Raw genomic sequence first — 22,890 nt, forward strand, 5'->3', positions numbered from 1 at the left:
TAATAGTTAAATAATCTAACCAAACTAAAACATAACAACTGAGAATGGAACTACAAGAAAATAAACACTTAGACAAAACTAGACTGGAACTGAATTACGACTGAAGTACACAATAAAAGATATCTAGGTGGCAAAACAAACTATAAGTAAATGGAGCTACATGATAACCGAAAACAAAACCCAATACTAAAGCATAACAGATAATATCACAATTGGAAAGAACTAAATAAACAATTGATAACTAACTGATAAATAATGAAAACATAGACTGGCTGAAGACAAGAAGAACAGAACTGAATCATGGCTAAAGAATAAAAAGTAACAAAGAAGCAAAGTGGCAAAGCAAAACAGAACAGAGAATAACCATGACAAAAATAAAACAACAAATAAATCAAAGCTGGGGCAGACGGTGAGTAAAAGAAAGGGAAAAATAGAATCAAAATCCTGGATCTGGGCTGAAGCCTGACACTTTTAAAGCCAACCAAGTTACCAAATGATTTAATGGTATCAGGACACCTATTTCAAATATTAACACCTTAAACAGAAATACAATGACTTTTTTAGTCGTTCAAATCTTTGATTTATCAAAAAATAATGCTCCTCACAAATTATATACTGTATATACTTTTTTTTTGCCAGCTTGCACTCGGCCGAGACGGACGCACTTTTCTCTTCTCCCTCCCTCCTTTCCTGCTTCTGTGGCGTGTTGTCTGTGAGGCTGCAGCTTTGCTCTTCTGGAAAATGACAAAAATGGATCTGTTAAAGTGGTCTTTGAACGCAATTTACACTATTTTTTCTACAAGACATTCGGGGGCGGAGGACCCGACCTGTCCTGCCGGGACGCATGTGATGGGTTACGTGATGGACTCGTGGAGGAGATGGCAGGTCATGTGCCTTTACATGCTTTCTGTGGAGGACGTCAAAGATGTGTATATATTTGGCTTGGTGGTGACCGGCTTTCTGCTGTGTGGAGTGGGCATGGCGCTGGTTTACCGGAAAATCAAGAAAGTGGAGGCAGCTTTGATTGGGCTGTCCAGACTGCCCTACATGATTGATTCGATTGGGAAGGCAGTGGCTGCGCAGTCGGCGGGTGTTAACCGCACGCTGGAAAACATCTCGGGCAGGATTGCAGCTCTGGAAACCCGCTTTGACCGTCTGTAAAGACCACATTCTGCATTCAGATGCATTGAGAGCCACTCTGTTCTCAGAACTGTGGAATCTTTCAGGCGAAATCTGGATATTCATTTGGCCTCCCCAAAACACAGCTGCACTCCAAGGCCGCTGTGATAAAAACCCTCCTCAAGAAGATCAACACTTAAGCCTCGCTCCCTGGTCATCCCCCTCCCCTCAGCTTCTCCAGCTCTGACGTTGACTGTGGACAGTGGACTGCTCAGGGCTGAGCCCCTCCCCCTCCCCCTCCAGGATTGTTGGACAAGGCCGTTGACGGCGCCTAATAGGCTGCCTCCGGAGTGTTCTGATAAACTGGACCTTCAAATCTCAGTTGTCGTCCTACGTCTTTGTTTGTCTGTGTGATTATTGTTTTTCTGTGCTGATGGGCTTTTTTTTCCTCATTGCTGCTGTGTAACGCAGCGGCTATGAGGGTTTTGTTTTCTCCTTTTTCCCTCGTGTGTGCTTTTTTAACATGTGTTTATGTACCGGGCCGGCCTATGTGTGTTGTGTGTTGTGTGTCGTTTGTTATGGGTCGTCTTGGTTTGCTCAGCCCTGCTGTTGACCAAGGCAGGGATGTACATCTGAAGCTGGTCCCTGGGCGCCTAATGGCGACTTCTGCTCCTACTGGCAATTAGGATGGGTTAAATGCAGTAGACACATTTCATTGTGCTGGGAACATGTTCTTTTGTGCATATGACAACAAAATTCTTTTGAATCCTTTGAATCCTTGAATCCTTGAATATCATTTTAAACAGGTCCTGAACTTGTGGTAAAAGTTTATTTATTTTTTTACTTTCAACATAATTTGTATTATGATAAAATCAATCAGGGCCCAACATTTTAAAATGTGGTCATAACTTCAGTGTTAATCACTTAAGCTGGATCCATCAAAGTAAAAAATTTACACTTAATATTTTTTGCACTGATCTGAACTTACTACATCATGCATTTCCCTTTTTAATTTAATATCTAATATTGTGTTTCATTTTCTTTCTTTATTTCTTCTTGTTTTTACCTCAAACACACATCATGAAGACACATCATGCAGACGCATGTTTTGCAGGCAGTTGTCTTAGACAGTTCCTCATTAAAGTCAGAGGTGATGTAATTATACTCTGAAGCTGCTGTTATCAGCTTGAAAGGAGAAAAAAGGCAATGACATAGTTCACATCACTGCCTAAGAATGTCAAACATAACATCCACTCTAACATATCAGCCTAAAACTGGAGAACCTCAGGTGCAGTGCATCCGGCAAGTATTCACAGCACTACACTTTTTCACATTTTGTTATGTTACAGTTTTATTCCAAAATGGAGTCTATTCATTTTTTTTCGATAACCTCCCAACACATGTGTCCTGTGGGTTAAGGGTCATGGGGGCTGGAGCCTAAAGCAGCAGTCATAGAGCGTGAGGCGGGGTTCACCCTGGACATGACGTCAGTGTGTCACAGGGCCACATATAGACAGACAAACACATTTAGACTTGCACACTCACCTATGGGCAATTTAAAGTTTCCAGTTCCCCCAACCTGCATGTCATTGGATGTGGGTGGAAGCCGGAGCACCCGGAGAGAACCCACACAAACAGGGGGAGAACATACAAACTCCACACAGAAAGGCCGCAGATTATTGTTCCAACAGTTCATCTGTTTTACAGCCAGTTTTCGTCAGACAAGTCAGGGGATGGAAACGGGGAAACAGGGGATGGTCGCCAACACAAATACAACTCCCATCTCTGGATGGACATGCACCTTAAACAGAGAAAAAACAGAATCAGGCATCAGAAAGACAAAAAAAATATGTATAATTTGCCAGCATTAATCAACAAGAAAAACAGAAGAAATACTAAGGTGATCACCGGCCATCAGTCAGGAATTCAACAGTGTGGTACACCTTGGACAGGAGGCCAGTCTGTCACAGGGCCACACAGAGAGAAACAAACACAGTCACACCTGCACGCACACCTACAGACAATTTAAAGTTTCTAATCCACCTAAAGCTGCATATCTTTGGGAGGGAACCCACGCAAACACAGGGAGAACATGCAAACTCAACACAGAAAGAGCACAGTTGAGAATCGATCCCATGATCTTATTGCTGTGAGGCAACTGTGCTAACCATTAGCTACTCTGCTGCAGCAGCTTTTGTCTTATAAGTAAATAAATAATGCACAGCGTTTTCAAACGTTTAATTGCATTGCACCTTCACCTCACATACGATCGTCTGTTCAGTGGCTTGAAGAAGCCATTTACTCACGTTTTCTGCCTGGTAGCGTGACCTTAATTAGCTCATTAACTGTGATCCTTAACAAAGTGTTTCTGCCTTATAAATAATGCAGTGATTAAATTTATTTTGCTTCTTGTTGTAAGAAGTGGTAAATGTGACCTATACTCTGGTCCAACATATACTCTGGAAAATACGGTAAGTCACTTTGACGTATAAGTCAAAAGACCAGCAAAATAAAAATAAAAACCATGACCTAAAGTCCAGAAAACACTGTGCTTGTTTGTCAAAGCACTACAGAAAATAAATTCTTTATTTATAAAGTATTTTTAAAATAAAAAATTTATAAAATACATACTTTAAAGAAAAATAAATCACTTCTGAAATGCTCTGATATGAAAAATATTGGTGAAATATCCCCTTTAAACTCTTATTAGTTCAGTGATTCCATACATATTAAATTGAATATGATTGCACCACAGACTACTAAAACCTGGTTGAAAGAAGAGCAGAGATGTCGTAGGGTGCAGTATTCAGATGCACCTTAGACGAGTTCATGTCACCTGTGCACTCTGCATGTATACGCAACACAAATTAATTTAATACAACTAAACCCATGAAAAAATACAAAACGTCACCTTACTGCCTATTTGCTTCACCTTAAGGACCTTCACCTTAAGCAGAGTAAACCTCTCACTTGAGCCCATTTTCTAAATAGCAGGTGCACTCTGGCTGTCAAAGGGAATGGCAGATTATAATCACAATTTTATTTCATGTTGTGCCCAAAGCATGTCCATGACTAAAGGAATAAATTTCTCCCCTTTGCAGTCTGTGTCCTTTTTGTCTAAATAGGAAAGTAGAGTTGGAGGTTTCCTAAATGCACCTGTGCTATGTGCTATAGATCATGCACCATAGACAATCGAGATAGAATCTCAAGTAAATCCAGTGGTACCCAAGGGTTCTCTGAGGACAATCCATTTCAATGGTTAAAATTTCTCATTTTGCATTTTATTTATAGATGTAATAAAAAGTACTTATTTCACAATCATCACAATCGTTCAATTTATCACTGATTTTGAAATGGCAGTAAATTTGAATTGTCTTCTTGTGTTTTCAGTGGGGTGGCGAAAGCTCGCGTGATGGCGTATTTTGGTGAAGGGACAGGGCCCATCCATGTGGACAACGTGAAGTGCAGCGGAGACGAGCGTTCATTAGCAGACTGCATCAAACAAGCACCAGGCACACATAACTGTCGCCACAGTGAGGACGCTGGAGTCATCTGTAACTACGGTGACTCACAGACAAGCTTCAGAGAGTTCAGAGGTTAGTGGTTTTCACTGAGTAGATTGACTGTATTTGTTATGTTACGGTGGAGACACTCCCAATGTATCATATACACAGAAAACCTAATGAGAAAAAAATGACTGAAGAAAAGTCCACAGATCAGTATTTGGTGGAGAAAGCAGGAGGGGTCCAGACGTTAAAGTGCACAGCACTGTTACTGGTTCACACTGCCTGTCACGCATCAGATATAACTACATAATGCCATCTATTACCTGCAATATTAGCAACATTTCATCAGCATGGCACAGAGGGGCATGGCAGATCAGTGTTTAGAGCGCCAGCCTTCTGTTCAAGTTCACCGGATGTCCCCCTGTTGCTCACCCAACAGAAACAACGGTAGCTGAGTGATTTCAAATGGGGAGGTACAGTAAGGTCCATATGTATTTGGACTGTGATACAATTTTTGTAATTTTGCAACTTTAGACCACCACACTGGAGTTGAAATGAAGCTATCAAGATGAGCATATAGGGCAGACTTTAGAATTGAATATAATAGAATAGTCTTTATTGTCATTAATTCAGCCAGAGGGAGTGTGCAGCCAGTACATTCTGAGTGCCGGTCCCAAGCCCGGATAAATGAGGAGGGTAGAAAGAGTCAGGGGCCCCTTCGGACAGGCATACACAATACCGCGGCAACGGTTTCTTGCACACTCGTGCACGTGCACGAACACAGTGCGAGCACCTAGTACGAGTGGCATCACATTGTGCCCCTGCTGTGGGGGGGACAAACACACACAACATAAAAAAACACAGCCATTTCTAATATTTAATCCCTCTTATCAAGCGGACAATACAAGTATGATCCTTCTGTTTCTCTGTGTATGACCCATAGCTGTAGACAGCAAAGTCATGAAATGACATGAATGAAGCAGTGCGCTCTTATCATGTCCACATCTGCTGGCCCAGCACGTCCAGTGAGTGGTGCACAGAAGGACACCACATCATGTGGACCATAACATGGGTGACGTGACAGTCAGATTGCCAGCTGAGTGTACACATGATCAGACACTCCTTTTCACCTGCCACATCCTGCAGATGTGCGCGCTGTGTGATCGCTCCAACCCGTTGCAAAGGCGATATATGTTTTTATGTATTTCCACGTGAGGGCAGAAAGTACACACATGCGCCTCATGGTGGAGAGTTGTAAGATCATGTCCTTTATAATACTGTGCGTGTTCTCCAGCTGTGACTTGCAGGTCCACAGATCTCAACAGCAGCGGCTCGCGCGGACACGCCCACCATTTCAATCAGTGCACAGAACAAAGTGTCACTCTCTGTTTCTTTGTTCTTTGATTAGTTATTTAAGTTATTTGTTATGTAATTATGTATGTAGTTATTGTAGTATTTATTTATACACTTGTCCTGACTGTGTTCTCTGTGTTTTTAATTTAACACGTCATGTGCACTGAGCCATCATTTCCAGCTGTCAGTGAGTGGCTGGCCGGCAATCAGCTGTGAGGTGCCTTGCTGTGTGTGCTCAGACGTGGCTGGCCGGTCCCCATGTGATCTTGTCTGTACATAATTATCAGCATGTCATGCAAGTGTGCTTGCACGCCACATGTGTTGTGGGGGAGCGGGGGCGCGACGCCGTCACAGGACACATGTTGGGGGGTGGGGATACGATACGATATGATACGATAAACTTTATTGTCCCCTTCGGGAAATTTGTCTTGGAGTCCAAGAACTGCACAGATAAAGCTGCCATAGCATAGTTACATAACTCATGCATATTGCACATCACTTAATACACACACCAATATTGCACATACCCCTTTTGCACAACAGTCTTGCACAGATGGTTCATGCATATTGCACATATCCCTAATACACATATCTAACTGCACATAACTGTATTGCACAGTAGTCTCACACAGATTATCAAATCAAATCAAATCAATTTTATTTATATAGTGCCAAATCACAACAAACAGTTGCCCCAAGGCGCTTTATATTGTAAGGCAAAGCCATACAATAATTACGGAAAAACCCCAACGGTCAAAACGACCCTCTGTGAGCAAGCACTTGGCGACAGTGGGAAGGAAAAACTCCCTTTTAACAGGAAGAAACCTCCAGCAGAACCAGGCTCAGGGAGGGGCAGTCTTCTGCTGGGACTGGTTGGGGCTGAGGGAGAGAACCAGGAAAAAGACATGCTGTGGAGGGGAGCAGAGATCGAACACTAATGATTAAATGCAGAGTGGTGCATACAGAGCAAAAAGAGAAAGAAACAGTGCATCATGGGAACCCCCCAGCAGTCTACATCTATAGCAGCATAACTAAGGGATGGTTCAGGGTCACCTGATCCAGCCCTAACTATAAGCTTTAGCAAAAAGGAAAGTTTTAAGCCTAATCTTAAAAGTAGAGAGGGTGTCTGTCTCCCTGATCTGAATTGGGAGCTGGTTCCAGAGGAGAGGAGCCTGAAAGCTGAAGGCTCTGCCTCCCATTCTACTCTTACAAACCCTAGGAACTACAAGTAAGCCTACAGTCTGAGAGGGAAGCGCTCTATTGGGGTGATATGGTACTATGAGGTCCCTAAGATAAGATGGGACCTGATTATTCAAAACCTTATAAGTAAGAAGAAGAATTTTAAATTCTATTCTAGAATTACGAGGAAGCCAATGAAGAGAGGCCAATATGGGTGAAATATGCTCTCTCCTTCTAGTCCCTGTCAGTACTCTAGCTGCAGCATTTTGAATTAACTGAAGGCTTTTCAGGGAACTTTTAGGACAACCTGATAATAATGAATTACAATAGTCCAGCCTAGAGGAAATAAATGCATGAATTAGTTTTTCAGCATCACTCTGAGACAAGACCTTTCTAATTTTAGAGATATTGCGCAAATGCAAAAAAGCAGTCCTACATATTTGTTTAATATGCGCATTGAATGACATATCCTGATCAAAAATGACTCCAAGATTTCTCACAGTATTACTAGAGGTCAGGGTAATGCCATCCAGAGTAAGGATCTGGTTAGACACCATGTTTCTAAGATTTGTGGGGCCAAGTACAATAACTTCAGTTTTATCTGAGTTTAAAAGCAGGAAATTAGAGGTCACCCATGTCTTTATGTCTGTAAGACAATCCTGCAGTTTAGCTAATTGGTGTGTGTCCTCTGGCTTCATGGATAGATAAAGCTGGGTATCATCTGCGTAACAATGAAAATTTAAGCAATGCTGTCTAATAATACTGCCTAAGGGAAGCATGTATAAAGTGAATAAAATTGGTCCTAGCACAGAACCTTGTGGAACTCCATAATTAACCTTAGTCTGTGAAGAACATTCCCCATTTACATGAACAAATTGTAATCTATTAGATAAATATGATTCAAACCACCGCAGCGCAGTGCTTTAATACCTATGGCATGCTCTAATCTCTGTAATAAAATTTTATGGTCAACAGTATCAAAAGCAGCACTGAGGTCTAACAGAACAAGCACAGAGATGAGGCCACTGTCTGAGGCCATAAGAAGATCATTTGTAACCTTCACTAATGCTGTTTCTGTACTATGATGAATTATAAACCCTGACTGAAACTCTTCAAATAGACCATTCCTCTGCAGATGATCAGTTAGCTGTTTTACAACTACCCTTTCAAGAATTTTTGAGAGAAAAGGAAGGTTGGAGATTGGCCTATAATTAGCTAAGATAGCTGAGTCAAGTGATGGCTTAATTACTGCCACCTTAAAAGCCTGTGGTACATAGCCAACTAATAAAGATAGATTGATCATATTTAAGATCGAAGCATTAATTAATGGTAGGGCTTCCTTGAGCAGCCTGGTAGGAATGGGGTCTAATAGACATGTTGATGGTTTGGAGGAAGTAACTAATGAAAATAACTCAGACAGAACAATCGGAGAGAAAGAGTCTAACCAAATACTGGCATCACTGAAAGCAGCCAAAGAGAACGATATGTCTTTGGGATGGTTATGAGTAATTTTTTCTCTAATAGTTAAAATTTTATTAGCAAAGAAAGTCATGAAGTCATTACTAGTTAAAGTTAAAGGAATACTCGGCTCAATAGAGCTCTGACTCTTTGTCAGCCTGGCTACAGTGCTGAAAAGAAACCTGGGGTTGTTCTTATTTTCTTCAATTAGTGATGAGTAGTAAGCTGTCCTAGCTTTACGGAGGACTTTTTTATAGAGCAACAGACTCTTTTTCCAGGCTAAGTGAAGATTTTCTAAATTAGTGAGATGCCATTTCCTCTCCAACTTACGGGTTATCTGCTTTAAGCTGCGAGTTTGTGAGTTATACCACGGAGTCAGGCACTTCTGATTTAAGGCTCTCTTTTTCAGAGGAGCTACAGCATCCAAAGTTGTCCTCAATGAGGATATAAAACTATTGACGAGATAATCTATCTCACTCACAGAGTTTAGGTAGCTACTCTGCTCTGTGTTGGTATATGGCATTGGAGAACATAAAGAATGAATCATATCCTTAAACCTAGTTACAGCGCTTTCTGAAAGATTCATGCATATTGGACATATCCCTAATTCACATACCCATATTGCCCATACCCCTATTGCACAGTTGTCTCCCACATATGGGTAAAAGGAAAATGCTGACAATATAGTGAATGACAATGAATAAATAACACTGAATAGCAATGCCACCATGACATTAATGCACAATCCTACTTCCTATCCCAGGAACCATTATTTAAAACTCTAATTGACGTTGACATGAATGAGTTCTTAAAGTGATTCAGTTTACATTGAGGGACTCTGTATCGCCTACCAGACAGTAGGAGTTTATACTAGGGGTAAAGGATGTGGGAAGGAGCCGACAAAGCTCGCTGTGCTTGTTTCAGAACAGACTGTTCATACATGGACTGCAGGGAAGAGTTTCCAGTCCTCCCTACAACTTTTATGGCAGTCTTCACCAGACAAGCAGACTTAGATTTTAACTGGACAGAGAGATTACCGTACCAAGATGACATCCCATACCGGATAATGCTTTCCAAAACAGCCTGATAAAACACAAGCAAGATTTTCCGATCAACCCCAAACACCCTGAGTCTGCGCAGAAAATATAACCTCTGCTGTAAACAGGAGCATAAATTAGTGACGTGTTTCCCAGCTAAACTGGTTATCTAAGTAAATGCCTAGATACCTGTAAAAGCTGACCTGACTGATGAAGAGAGTGAGAACTTAACAAAGGATCAGATGGTAGAAGCTCATGGAGGAAGACTGTTGTGTTAAATTCAGTGAGCAGATGAGAGGCACTGGATGGAGGGGAAACAATTTTGGACAACTGGAGAAGTACTGCAGATGTGATGAGGGAGACAACTAGGAAGGTACTGGGTGTGACATCTGGACAGTGGAAGGAAGACATGGAGACTTGGTGGTGGAAAGAAAATGTCTCGGAAAGCATAAGGAGAAAGGTTGGTGAAAAAGTTTTGGAATAGTTGGAGAGATGAAGAAAATAGTACAAGGAGATGTGATGTAAGGTGAAAAGAGAAGTGGCAACACCTAAGGAAAAGGCATATTGCAAGCTGTACAAGAAAACAAATTGTACCAAATGGCCACACAAAGGGACAGACCTGGAAAGGATATGCAGCAGGTTAGGGTGGTAAAAAATGCACATGTGCTGGCAAGGGGGGAGAGTGTATTGAGAAGGTGGAGTGAATATTTTGAGGAGCTGATGAATGAAGAAAATGACAGAGAGAAAAGGCTGGATGATGTGGCGAGGGTAAATCACGAAATATGACAGATTAGCAATGATAAAGTGAGGGCAGCTATGAAGAGGATGAAGAGTGGAAAGACTGTTGGTCTAGATGACATTCCAGTGGGGGCTTGGAAATGTCTAGGATAGATGGCAGTGAAGTTTCTAGCCAGATTGTTTCATAAAATATTAGAAAGTGAGAGGATGCCTGAGGAGTGGAGACGAAGTGTGCTGGTTCCTCTTTTTAAACTCAAGTGTGATGTGCAAAGTTGCAGTAACTACAGAGACATAAAGTTAATCAGCCACAGCATGAAGTTATTCGAAAGAGTAGCAGAAGCTAAGTTTAGAAAACAGGTGCTGTGAGCAGCAATATGGTTTCATGCTGAGGAAGAAACACTATGGATGCAGTGTTTGCTCTGAGAATACTGATGGAGAAGTATATAGAAGGCCAGAAGGAGATCCATTGTGTGTTTATGGATTTAGAAAAAGCTTGTAACACCATTATGTGAGTAGGTTTGGAGTGGCAGAGAAGTACATATGTGAGGGTAGTGCAGCACATATACAAGGATAGCATGACAGCGGTGAGATGCACAGTAGGAATCATTCAAGGTGGAGGGGAGATTACACCAAGGATCAGCTCTGAGTCCTTTCTTGTTTGCAATGGTGATGACAGGTTGACAGATGAGATCAGACAGGAGTTTTCGTGGACTATGATATTTGCAGATGACATTGTGATCTGTAATGACAGTAGAGCACAGGTTGAGTCTAACCTGGAGAGGTGGAGATATGCTTTGGAGAGGTGGGAAATGAAAGTCAGTAGGAGCGAGACTGAGTACATGTGCATGAATGAGAGAAAGCCCATTGGAATAGGGCAGTTACAAGGAGTAGAAGTGGTGAAAGTAGATGAGTTTAAATACTTGTCCAAAGTAATGGAGAGTGTGGTAGAGAGGTGAAGAAGAGAGTGCAGGCAGGGTGAAGTGAGTGGAGAAAGGTGGCAGCAGTGATTTGTTTTTCATGCAAATGTTACCAGAACATTTTGATAACAATATACAAAATCGAGTCTTATCAAATCTTATTTCATCAAAGTGTTACGACAAGTTACGACAGTTACTGATTCAAACACTTTGCACTAAGAAGTAAAGTGAAGTTAGAAGTAATATCCTTGTTCTGTCAAATTTCCCTCAACTATAGACGTGATCTATTAATTAAAGTATTTCATGTTTCATCACTTAGAGGAATCAAGCACATTCATTTATTTATTAAACAGGTCTTCCAAGCAGTGTTTCATTTGAGCTTTCTCATAAGATTTTAATAACATTACATAAATTGTCTAAATGTATGTTTCATCCAAATGTTCCCAGAATGTTCCTTGGTAACGTTTACCTATATTCACTGAATAAATCTGGATAAGAAAAAAAAATGTTTAGTCAATTTTTCCTTAACTATGCATGTGACCTTTTTAAAGTACTTCATCTTACATTATACACAAAACACACTGGCCTTCCCAGTGTTAAATGTTCCCAGAACTTTCTGGTCATGTTACCTATATATTCACTGAAGGAAGACTATATGAGAAGTTACAGCCTTGGAAAATGTTTGTTAAATTCCTCTTGACTGTAAACACAACCTACTAATTGTATGTTTAACCATTCACAAAATACGCCATCCAGACAGCTTTTAATCCAAAAATTCCCAGAACATTCTGGTACATAAAGATATGTTTCATTCAAACATTCCCAGAACATTCGAGTAATGTTACATAAAGACATAGTGTAGTCATTGAAAGAAATTTGGAGTAAGAAAGAAAGATGGTGAGATGAGAATCAGTATATTTGTCAAATTTACCTCAACTATAAGTATGACTTGTCAATAGGGATGGGTATCGATAAGATTTTATCAATATTGATACCATTATCGATTCCGCTTATTGATCCAGTTTCTTATCGATTCTCTTATGGATACCTCTTGTGAATTTTTTGTGTACTAAAAGTAAGCTTTACAGATTTTCTATGTCAGCGGGTCAAAAAGCTTTTTCTTATCATGCATCCGCTCTGTGGAATGGTCTTCCTGCGACAGTGAGGCAGTCGGAGTCTGTGGACATTTTTAAGTCAAGACTTAAAGCTTATTTTTATTCTCTTTCTTATGAATAGTTTTTATTTTTTTATCTGTTTTATTCTTTTACTTCTGTTTTTTAATTATGTATTTGAATTTTTTATTTTTAGTTATTTATTTTAATTTTTTATGTTGAACTGTTCTATGTGAAACTTAGAACAGTAAACTTAAACTTAAACTTTGGACATAATAAACTCTACATGGTGGATCCTTGATCTCTGGACATAAATAGAAATAAAAATCTGTAGTTTTTGTCAAAAGCATTTCCTTTCAGACACTATTGGCATGAATGTCTTTCCATACATCTGAGCTGAACTTTTGCAGCTGGCTGTGCTGCATGTCAGGATGTAATTTATAAAGAATGCAGGATGTCTCATTTTGGGAGGAAAAAAGTTTTAGTCGATTGTAGTTTCTTGTCTGTATTACAACATTTGTAAGAGGTGTCATTTTATTTAAAGTGGCAATTCATTTTAAAGTTATTAATTCTGACCGGACTCTGTCTCAGCAGAGAGCCGTGCAGCGTTTGGAGCTGTACCAACGGAACGGAGGACGATTCTCTTTTCTTGACTGCAACAAGACATGAGTCCCAGTTAGTGACTATAATCCACACAAAAGTGACTCACGGTATTTTAATGGCTTTGAGTGGGGTTAAGAAGCGGACTTGCCATTTCTGAAGAGCAGCGAATCAAAGAACCAACAAGCTAGTGGATGGAAACATTGCTTCACTGGTTCATGCTTCAAAGTGGTGTCGCGCTGCAGAAACGGTTGATTACAGACCTGCTACAGGGTCTGTAATCAACATAGAGGAATGATCATTTTCCTGACAAACACCCACAAAAACAACGGCTGCTCTGAAGGACCGATAATGGAATCATTAAGCAAAAAGGCTATTGATAACGGTGGATCGAATAATTTCTTAACGATACTCGAAAAGAACCGGCTCTCGATACCCAACCCTACTTGTCAATATGTCAAAGGAAGTAATAATGTTAGGAAAGCATTCTAGAAACATTTCTAACCATAACCTAACCCTATAACGCCAAGTGTATCATATTTGACACAGGATTTTCTGAGATGTCTGCTTCATCAGTGTGATATGTTCTCCTCAAAAAAACCCATCGTATACAATGAGATACTTGTAGTGCACAGACAAACTACCAGATGTCAGTATCTTATACATCAGAGGGCCTTCAGATGAGACATTCATAATGGCTGCCTGAAACAAGTGATCCACAGTAATTTCCCTAAGAAAATGCAGCATTTTATAGGTTTGAAGTGTTATGTTTACTCTGGATTTAAAATGGATGTTTTTATGCTAGAACGCCCAGTGTAGCAAATATAATACAAATTAAAAACTCATATATGCAAAAAGGTTTTTTTTTTTGGTTTGTTTGTTTTTTTGGTGGGTTTGTTAAAAGGTCCAATAAAGACATTTGTTTAAAAAAAAATTAGAATTTTCTGACAATTATTTCACAGGGTGGGCTTTATAGGGCTAAATATAACCAATATAACGTTACCAAATCCTTATCTATTCGCTGGGTGTATTGTCCCCGTCGCAGATGAGTCTAACCACTGTGATAACATATGCATATTTTTTTCGTAGGTATACAGTGCATACAGTAGAGGGCTCAGAACGCAGCCTTGAGGGGAACCAGTGCTGAGTGTGAATGTGGAGGAGTGGTGGGGGCAGAGTCTGACAGACTGTGGGCTGCTTCTCAGAAAGTTTTTAATCCAATTACTTCGAGGTGAGGGCGGGTGGGATCTGTAATTTCAGCAGTTTGGTGATGAGAATGTCCGGTTTGATGGTGCTAAACGCTGAGCTGTAGTCCACAAACAGCATCCTTCTTGTTCTCCAGGTGGCTCAGCGCTGTGTGGAGAGTGAGGGCGATGGTGTCCTCCGTAGAACGGTTTGCCCTGTAAGCAAACTGGTGGGGGTCGCAGGAGGGAGGGATGCCATCTCTGAAGTGCTGGGAGACTGGTTGCTCCAGGCAGTTCATGATTACACATGTCAGGGCGATGGGTCTAACGCATTTTCAAAGCTCAAGAATGAACATGGGACTTACTTTACCTTACTTATGCCACCATTTCTCTCTTCCAAAGTCAAACCAGTGCAGACCTGTATTTTAAGTTCTCAGGGTAATAAATTACATCTTCCCGAAAAACACTTAGACTTTAAACATAGACACACGTGTGTGTATACTGTGAAAATGATCTCTGGTGTATTTAATCTGCTTCATTTCAGATCATGCATCATAGTAGAAATAGAGATATCAAATTCTCTTTCAATCAGTCTAAATATTTAATCAGCATAACATCTGAGCCTAACTGTGTGGTTTAATCATCAACTCCCTCCCTGCATATACACAATCAGTGAACGCTCCGTTTTCTCCATCAGATCCTGTTAACTCACTTTGTGGTCTGAGGCTCATACGTACTCGCCAGCGCCGAATCATCGGAGGAGAAAACTCTCTCAGGTGAGCAACACTTATTAGAAGTGCAAAAAAAAGGCTGCACTCACAGCTGATGTTATCTAAAATAAATAAATAAATAAATAAATATAATTTAATTGTGACACTGGGAGGAATTAAACTCTATTTCAGACACAAATGTAGGATTTACAGGTGAAAAGACATTTGTTGAAACAGAGCTTAGACTTTCAGACTGTAGATGATGACGAGATAATTGACAGGACAATATGTCAGGAAGTAGACGATCCCGTGGGTGGAGGGGTTTTAAAGGTGGATTAACAGACAGAGGTGACTGACAGATAGGCAGAACAGGAAGAGAGGTTTAGGAAGACAACAGAAGCGACCCAAGAAAAACAACGTAGACTGCTGATAATCCATCATTAAGATGTGTAACGGCCAATGATTTGACACAACACATTGCAACTCCCCCCCCCCCCCCCCCCCCCCGTTACAGACAACAAAGAAAACCTCATGTTTTCCATCTGAAGAGAAAGTGCACACAAGAGAGCACCAAGACCTCTCACTTTTTAAATTCAGTTAAAAAGTACCACATGTCTCAGTAGTTCCATTCCTAGAGGAAATTGTTTGTGGGGTCCATTTCAATCTTAAACAGCTGCACCCTACGCACATGCACAGTTGACTTCCTGCATTAAGTCTCTTCTGCCTGCTGAGACTGTGCATGAGTGCGCACTATGCCCATGATCAGTTTTCTCACCAGAAAACCTCTCAGTTTCATCCACTGTCTCAGTAATAACACATAATGACGACAATGCCACGAAGTACACATTCTTGGCCGCTGATCACGAATGTGATGATTAGGGGCAGAAGCGTCAGGTGTCTTCAGGAACTGTTGCAACCTGTTACCACACGTTATGATTAATGACATGTGTTGCTGGAGAATTATCAGGAACCATTATGCACGGTCAAGAATAATGTTCCGCGTTGTTGCGCGCTGTTGCACACTATTGCGCGTAACAGCGCATCGTCAAGTTCTGTCACGTGAATGAGGTGAATTGTCTCCACACACACACCCATATTCATCCAACCATTGCTAACAATTCAGATCGCTCCAGTTTTTCAGAAGAACTTTGTGACTTCATGCGTAGTTGGGCTCTGTGCCATGGAGTGGCACAGAGAGGAGGAGGAGGACAGAGCCAGATGTGTGGCTTCATGCAGCTCTCGTCTCACGCGTTTTCCCAAACATCAGGCACATGGAGCAGGTGGAACACCTGCAGGAGCGCGGTGAAGAGCACTGAAATGAGACTTTTAGCTGACATGGTGTCAGCAATCAAACTGAATGCGGTGCAGCAGGGTTGAATTGTGCGCACGCTTCTTCCTCCACCGGACTGGAGGAGGTGCAGAGATGTCTGGCTGCACGTGAGTCTCCTCTTGCTCCTCTGGTTGCTCAGACTCGTTCTCCCGTTCATCGGTTACAACAGCAGGTGGAACACCTGCAGGAGCATCCTGAGGAGCTTCAGCAGGAACTGTGGAACGACACTTGTCTAACTTTGCGTCACTATTCCTCTTCGGCATACTGCATCAAACTGAACGCTGTGGAGCCGAGTTTAATTGTGCGCTCATGACAGAAAACTGATTCGTCGTGGTGTGCAGTGAAATGTGACGCCGCGTTACAAGTCGTGTCAAAACTTGACAGTTTCCATGTCACTTTGTAATAACACGTGACAGTTTAGGCTCCAAGATCCATCACAGGAACCACTACGAACGTTGTCACGTTCTATTAAGGATCACTACTCATCAAGACGGATCAACACACTCAGTTGCGACCTCCACGACATGAGGCGAAATGAGGGTGGTGTGTGACATTCGTGGAAGATTTTTTGACAGGCAAAAACATGCTCCACGAATATCAAGAATATCACGCACCAACACGCACTATTAAGAACCGTATTCAGATGCGTTAAGTCACATTAAGAATGTCAGCAGTGTGTCATGAATGACAGAAAAATGACATTCGTAATGCGTCTTGCTTATGTGTAAACGCACCATGACACTGTGCACGTGACTATTCCATCTTAAAGGAAATTACAGGTGACAACCAGTCCCAGCAGAAGACTGCCCCTCCCTGAGCCTGGTTCTGCTGGAGATTCCTTCCTGTTAAAAGGGAGTTTTTCCTTCCCACTGTCGCCAAGTGCTTGTTCATAGGGGGTCGTTTGACCATTGGGGTTTTTCTGTAATTATTGTATGGCTTTTGCCTTACAATATAAAGCGCCTTGGGGCAACTGTTTGTTGTGATTTGGCGCTATATAAATAAAATTGATTTGATTTGATTTGATTTGCATTCAGATTGGTTGATGACTCATTAGTCATCAACCATATAAGGTAAATCCAATACTTTTGTTCTCAGCGCTCAACAACTCATCCTCGAGACCATTTAGCGTTTGGACATGCCTCAAATGCACCTGTGTCATGTTACGTGCTATGTATATATATCAGAAGAGGATGGAACTGCCATGAAGGCCAAAGAAAATGTTTAGAGATGTGATGAGGGAGGACATGCAGTGGCTGGTGTGATAGCAGTAGACAGGGTGATCTGCCGCGGTGACCTCTAACAGGATCAGCTGAACAAAGGTGAGCAACCTGTCACCTACAATATATTTGTTGCCATGCTTGAACTGCACAGGAAATAAAAAAGCATTTCCTGTGGTTGGATACAGTTCATAGTTTGCACATCAGAATGTAAACTTACCCTTCCAGTTACTGCTGATATTGATTTTCCATCAACAAATCCTCTTATCATGGGTTGGACAGCACAGTGGTGATGCAACAGACAAAAGTGACCAGTGGTTAGCATTTATGACAGAAAAGAATCTGGAGCAGGTCCCATGTTCACTTCCGTCCTCATCCTTCTGAGTTTGCGTGTTCTCCCCATGTATCCATGGGTTCTTCCCAGGTGCTTTGGATTCCTCCCACTTCCACAGACAAGCGGGTTAAACTTTAAACTGAGCATCAGTGGGAGTGTGAATGAGTTTGTCTATCTATATAGGCTTGCAGTTTGCCCAGTGACCTCTGGGATGGGCTCCCATTACCCTTCATTGGAATACGTGGGAATAGAAAATGAAGAAACACTGAGAGGATCTCCTCAACCCCACCTTGTGCAAGTGTAGTTCAACCTCCATGGTGGAAGTTATTGAGGTAGTCATAAAACTGTTCAGTGACAGGTCAGGGGTGGTCAAGATTTAGGGCCCCATTCACACATAGTGTGAAGTTTGGTCAAATATGGCAAAACAGTGTGAAACAGTTCGAATTAGCGCACCACGAAACATTGCGCTGACGGACAGGCGTGCATGATCCCGGTGCGAGAGTTCGTGCACGCGACGGTGTATTTCAAGCAGGAACAGTGTGAGGTGCACCACATTGCACCGCTTATGTGGAATAAATAAAAAATAAAAACCAGCCAGTACCTATTGTACCACGTCGCGTCGCTTTTGTGGAATAAATAAAAAAATAAAAACCAGGCGATACCTTTGGGACCCCATTGCGCTGCTTATGTGGAATAATCAATCAATCAACATTTATTTATAAAGCACCTTACAGCACCGACTGGTGTCCAAAGTGCTTAATATTAAAAACACAAATTCACAAAAATAAAACACATATAGAATAAAATTTTAAAACAACACATAAAAAAGAACATAAAAATAACAGAACATAAAATAAAATAAATAAAAAATAAAAACCAGCCAGTACCTGTGGGACCACATCACGTCGCTTATGTGGAATAAATAAAAAATAATAACCAGCTGGTACCTGTGGGACCACATCGTGCCACTTATGTTGAATTTAAAAAAAATATATATGTTTTGGCGTTTACATCCGCAGGGGAGGCTGGCCCTGGCAAGCTGCTATTCGTTTGCGAGGATCTAGAGGAGATGGGAGATTAGTGTGTGGAGCGACTCTCATTCACACCTGTTGGGTTCTTACGTCGGCACACTGCTTCAAGAGGTAAAAATCACACATTCATTCAGTCACACACACACACACACACACACACACACACACACACACACACACACACACACACACACACACACACACACACACACACACACACAGTGTGATTGTACATCTGTGTATAGTAGTGTTGAATTTCTTTGTGTTAATGGATGTTTTTAAGTTGACAGACTTCAGAATTTTTGTCAGTGGGGCATGCTCTGGATGCAATGGACAGCTATTTTTTTTATTATGAATTACTTCTTAAATGTTTTAGTAATTAGCTCGTTTGGGTTCAGTCTGTAAAATGTCAGAAATGGTGAAAAACAATATTCATCACAGTATCCCAGTATTACAAACTCACCCTGCTCATGTGTGGACTCAAACAAACAAACACACACACACACACACACATTGTGCTCTCTTATTACATAAATACGTCATGTTGTCACATTTTCATTCAGACTCCAAATCAGGGTTTTTTTTTTTTTGTGTGAGTAATCCCGTGCATTCTTCTCTGCTTGCTGGTACATGTTCCTTTCCACCCGCTGCTGTTGTTTGTGTTTGTTTCGGCTGTATAGTTTATTTTCATACATACCTAAATCATCATAAATGTAGTCAAACTTATCATCAATGAGTTTATCCCAATTTATGCCTGTTTAAAGCTGTGATTTATATGTTTCAGTTCACTTTAAAACATTCCCTACTGTGTGGGCTCTGATCTGGTTTATGACAGCAGGGAGGAGGGATTCGGTTTGGAGGTCAGAACTTTAAATGGGATTGGAAACAATGAAATCATAATAATACATCTTTAACAGTAATATGAATATAATAACCCATGTTTTGGTACAAAAACACAGTACACACACTAACTGCACACTCCAGTTTAACAGATAAAGAAGGCTCATCCAGTTAAAGTGCACAGTGTGTGAGCATGATTGCAAAAGTCCAAGTAAAGACAGATTGATTAGTTATTCATTCACCTTAAAGTCCTCCAAGTGGCATGTCTAGGTCCATTCATTCTTTCAGAAATTTGAGGTCCATCTGAAAGGCCGGTTGAGACATCTACATACACAGCTTTCCACTGTGAATACACTTCATACGTAGTAGTACAACAGGTTTTAAAGGATGCAGTATTCTTATGTTATGCATGTCACTTTCACAGATATGCATCCAAAAATCTCATGGTTTGAATTCTTGTCTTTACATGGGAAAACCATTAAGAGTGGGAGAGGGTGTTGATTGTACCATCATCTTGTTTTAACCGTGGCTGAATTATAAACTTTGATACAGTTTGGTAATGCCTTGGATTTCCTTGGTGGCTGCACTCTTGTCATACATGTTGTGACATCATCTGGAGGAAAATGCTAAGATTGATGGCATGGCTTTGTTAATATTGGCTCAGAATTTGGACAATATATGATGAACAGCTTTGTTACCATGACATGATTGATGGTTTATTATGACTGGAATACTTGCGAACCTTTACTAGGAATTTGGGAACAAGCACAGGCACCAATATCAAACTTATTTCTACTTACAGACAGGTGACAAACCTTTATTCTTGCACTAACCCGGTAACATATCTGTTGACAGTGCTGTAAGCTATTGAGCTTCAGCAAAGGCAGAAAAGGCATTTGTTGCCTTTGCTTCGGGCCCCTTAACACATAGTGTGAAGTTTGGAAGAAGTGCACACTTAGTGCGCATGACGCAGGAATCGTGTGCAAACCATGTAATGTCGTACCTGCCGCCAACGCCTCGTACACCTGTTGCTACAATTATTTGCACACACAAGCACAAATAAAGACAAAGTGTGTGCTATGCGAACCCATCGCACCCTCTCGCGGCAGGTGCCAGCCAAATTCCAGGTGGCACACACAAACACCTAACACCGCTTGTATGGCACTTAGAAAATGTTTGGCCAGTCGCAGTCTTGGCATGACAACAGACTCCAGACAATCACTGTCGTACTGCTGTGAAATTTGTCTAAGTTCATCACGAGTTTGACTTTGCAAACACACACTGACACATGGGTGTGTGCACTCCACTCATGGGAGGCATAGCTTCCAACAGATGCAGCTGTGGTGATCTGTCAATCTGGACATTCCAGCTACACAACACCTACTCTGTGTGGACAGTCATGGACTAACAACTGTCCACTGTGAGGTGCGTGTGTCTGATTGCTGTATTTATGTGGACATAAATAAAAACATATATCACCGTGGTGGCGATAAGCTGCAGCAAGCAAGCGTGCACAGAGCGGACACTGACAGTCCCCCAAGGTTGAAATGGACCGTCAGATCAGAACACACAGCAGGCGAGCTGACCGTCATTTCACCCATGTGAGCTCTGTTCCACATGATGCTGTGTCTGTGCTTTTTATTTATTCCACATAAGCGGCATGATGTGGTTCCACACGTACAAGCTAGTTTTTATTTTTTATTTCTTCCACATAAGAGGAACCATGTGGTGCACCTGGCACTGTTCCTGCTCGATGGATTCTGGCGCATGCACGAATTCTCACACCGGGTTCGTGCACGCCTGCTTGTCGGCGCAACGTTTCGTACTCTAATTTCAAACTGTTTCGCACTTTTTCACCGTTTTCATCCAAATGCCATCCAAACATCACAGTATGTGTGAAGGGGCCATTCATAAGAACTCAGGCTGAGATGCAAATATGTAACTTTTTCTATAGTAATACGAAATTTTTGTCACATTAAAACACACTGGAACCTTGTGCACACACACATACTATATGAGGTCATACAGCTGGCATACTTACCTCAGTGTTTCCCAACATGTCCATAACTCTGGATGACATCAGAAGTTGCAACCAACCAATATAACTCACGCGATCATCTGACCTGATACCTAACACTGGTAAACAATTAAGAACATGCATAAAAGCTGACACAGACACTGATCTCATACAGTCGACATATTAAACCTATTTATACTTTAAAGCCCACACACAGGTCTTTGCCAGCAGTAATATAACTCCAGCAGATTTTTAAACTGCCTTTAGCAACAACAGGGTAAAAGTCGACTCAGAAAACACATTCAAGATTGAATATAATTTGAGATAATGCCATTACTCACAGTCTTACACCTCTTTGCTCTGGCACCAATATTTCTTTATGTAATAAAAGTGTAGCAATAAAAGTGTAGCTGATAGCATGCACTTGCGCACGTGCATGGTGGATGGGTATGCACTTCACTGGCTGGTCAGCAGTGTCTCTGTGCCAGGAAACAAGTTGCATTCCCAGGTCATAGGATCATTCCGGAAACATTCTAGACATTGTAACCTGACACAGAGCATTGACTCGATCTAAAGGCCTTCTTCCTTACACTTCTTCCTTCTCTCTTCTTTCCCTTCTTGCTCTTTCAGGCCTGTCATTCTTCCTAAGTGGCTGTTAAATTAAAAGTAACAACAGTCAATATGAACAAAACAATGTAAATCACTAAATGTAAAATAATACACTATTGAAGTACAGACAGTATCAAAGAAAAGAAACAACCTGTTAAAATTTAAGAGAGTTATTCTCAGGTGCTCAGACAGGTTCAGATAGACTCAATAATCAGACAAGACAACAAATGATTTGCATGACTCTTCAGTTGTACATGGGCTGATCACGGATTAGAATATTCACTGGCTTTGGAAAAGCCCAGACATGTATCCTGTAAAATGCAGTGATAGATGGACACATAGATGAATAAGGTCCTTTAGTATTTGGACAGTGACACAATTCTGGACAACACTACAGTGGAGCTGAAATGAGACAATTAAAATGTAGTAGACTTATATTTTTAATTCAAGGGGTAGAAATATTACATTAGCCATTTAGAAATTATGGCTGTTTGCTGACATAGTCACTCCATTTTTAGAGCCTAAAAGTAATTGGACAAACTAAATATAAGGATTATGTTTAATACAGATCATTACTTTTACAGCCACTTTTACTTGGT

The 22,890-nt window shown here is 41.1% G+C and overlaps 1 protein-coding gene across 1 annotated transcript in view; it reads left to right on the top strand.

Annotated features, from left to right (window-relative positions):
* Positions 1 to 22,890, top strand: part of prss12 (serine protease 12) — a 130,847-nt gene that overhangs the window by 99,951 nt on the left and 8,006 nt on the right. The window contains 3 exon segments of the mRNA XM_034188402.1: positions 4,510 to 4,715; positions 14,901 to 14,979; positions 18,814 to 18,936. Coding sequence (XP_034044293.1) covers positions 4,510 to 4,715; positions 14,901 to 14,979; positions 18,814 to 18,936 — 408 coding nt within the window.

This window comes from Thalassophryne amazonica, chromosome 15 (genome assembly GCF_902500255.1).
Source record: "Thalassophryne amazonica chromosome 15, fThaAma1.1, whole genome shotgun sequence".
Classification (NCBI taxonomy): Eukaryota; Metazoa; Chordata; class Actinopteri; order Batrachoidiformes; family Batrachoididae; genus Thalassophryne; species Thalassophryne amazonica.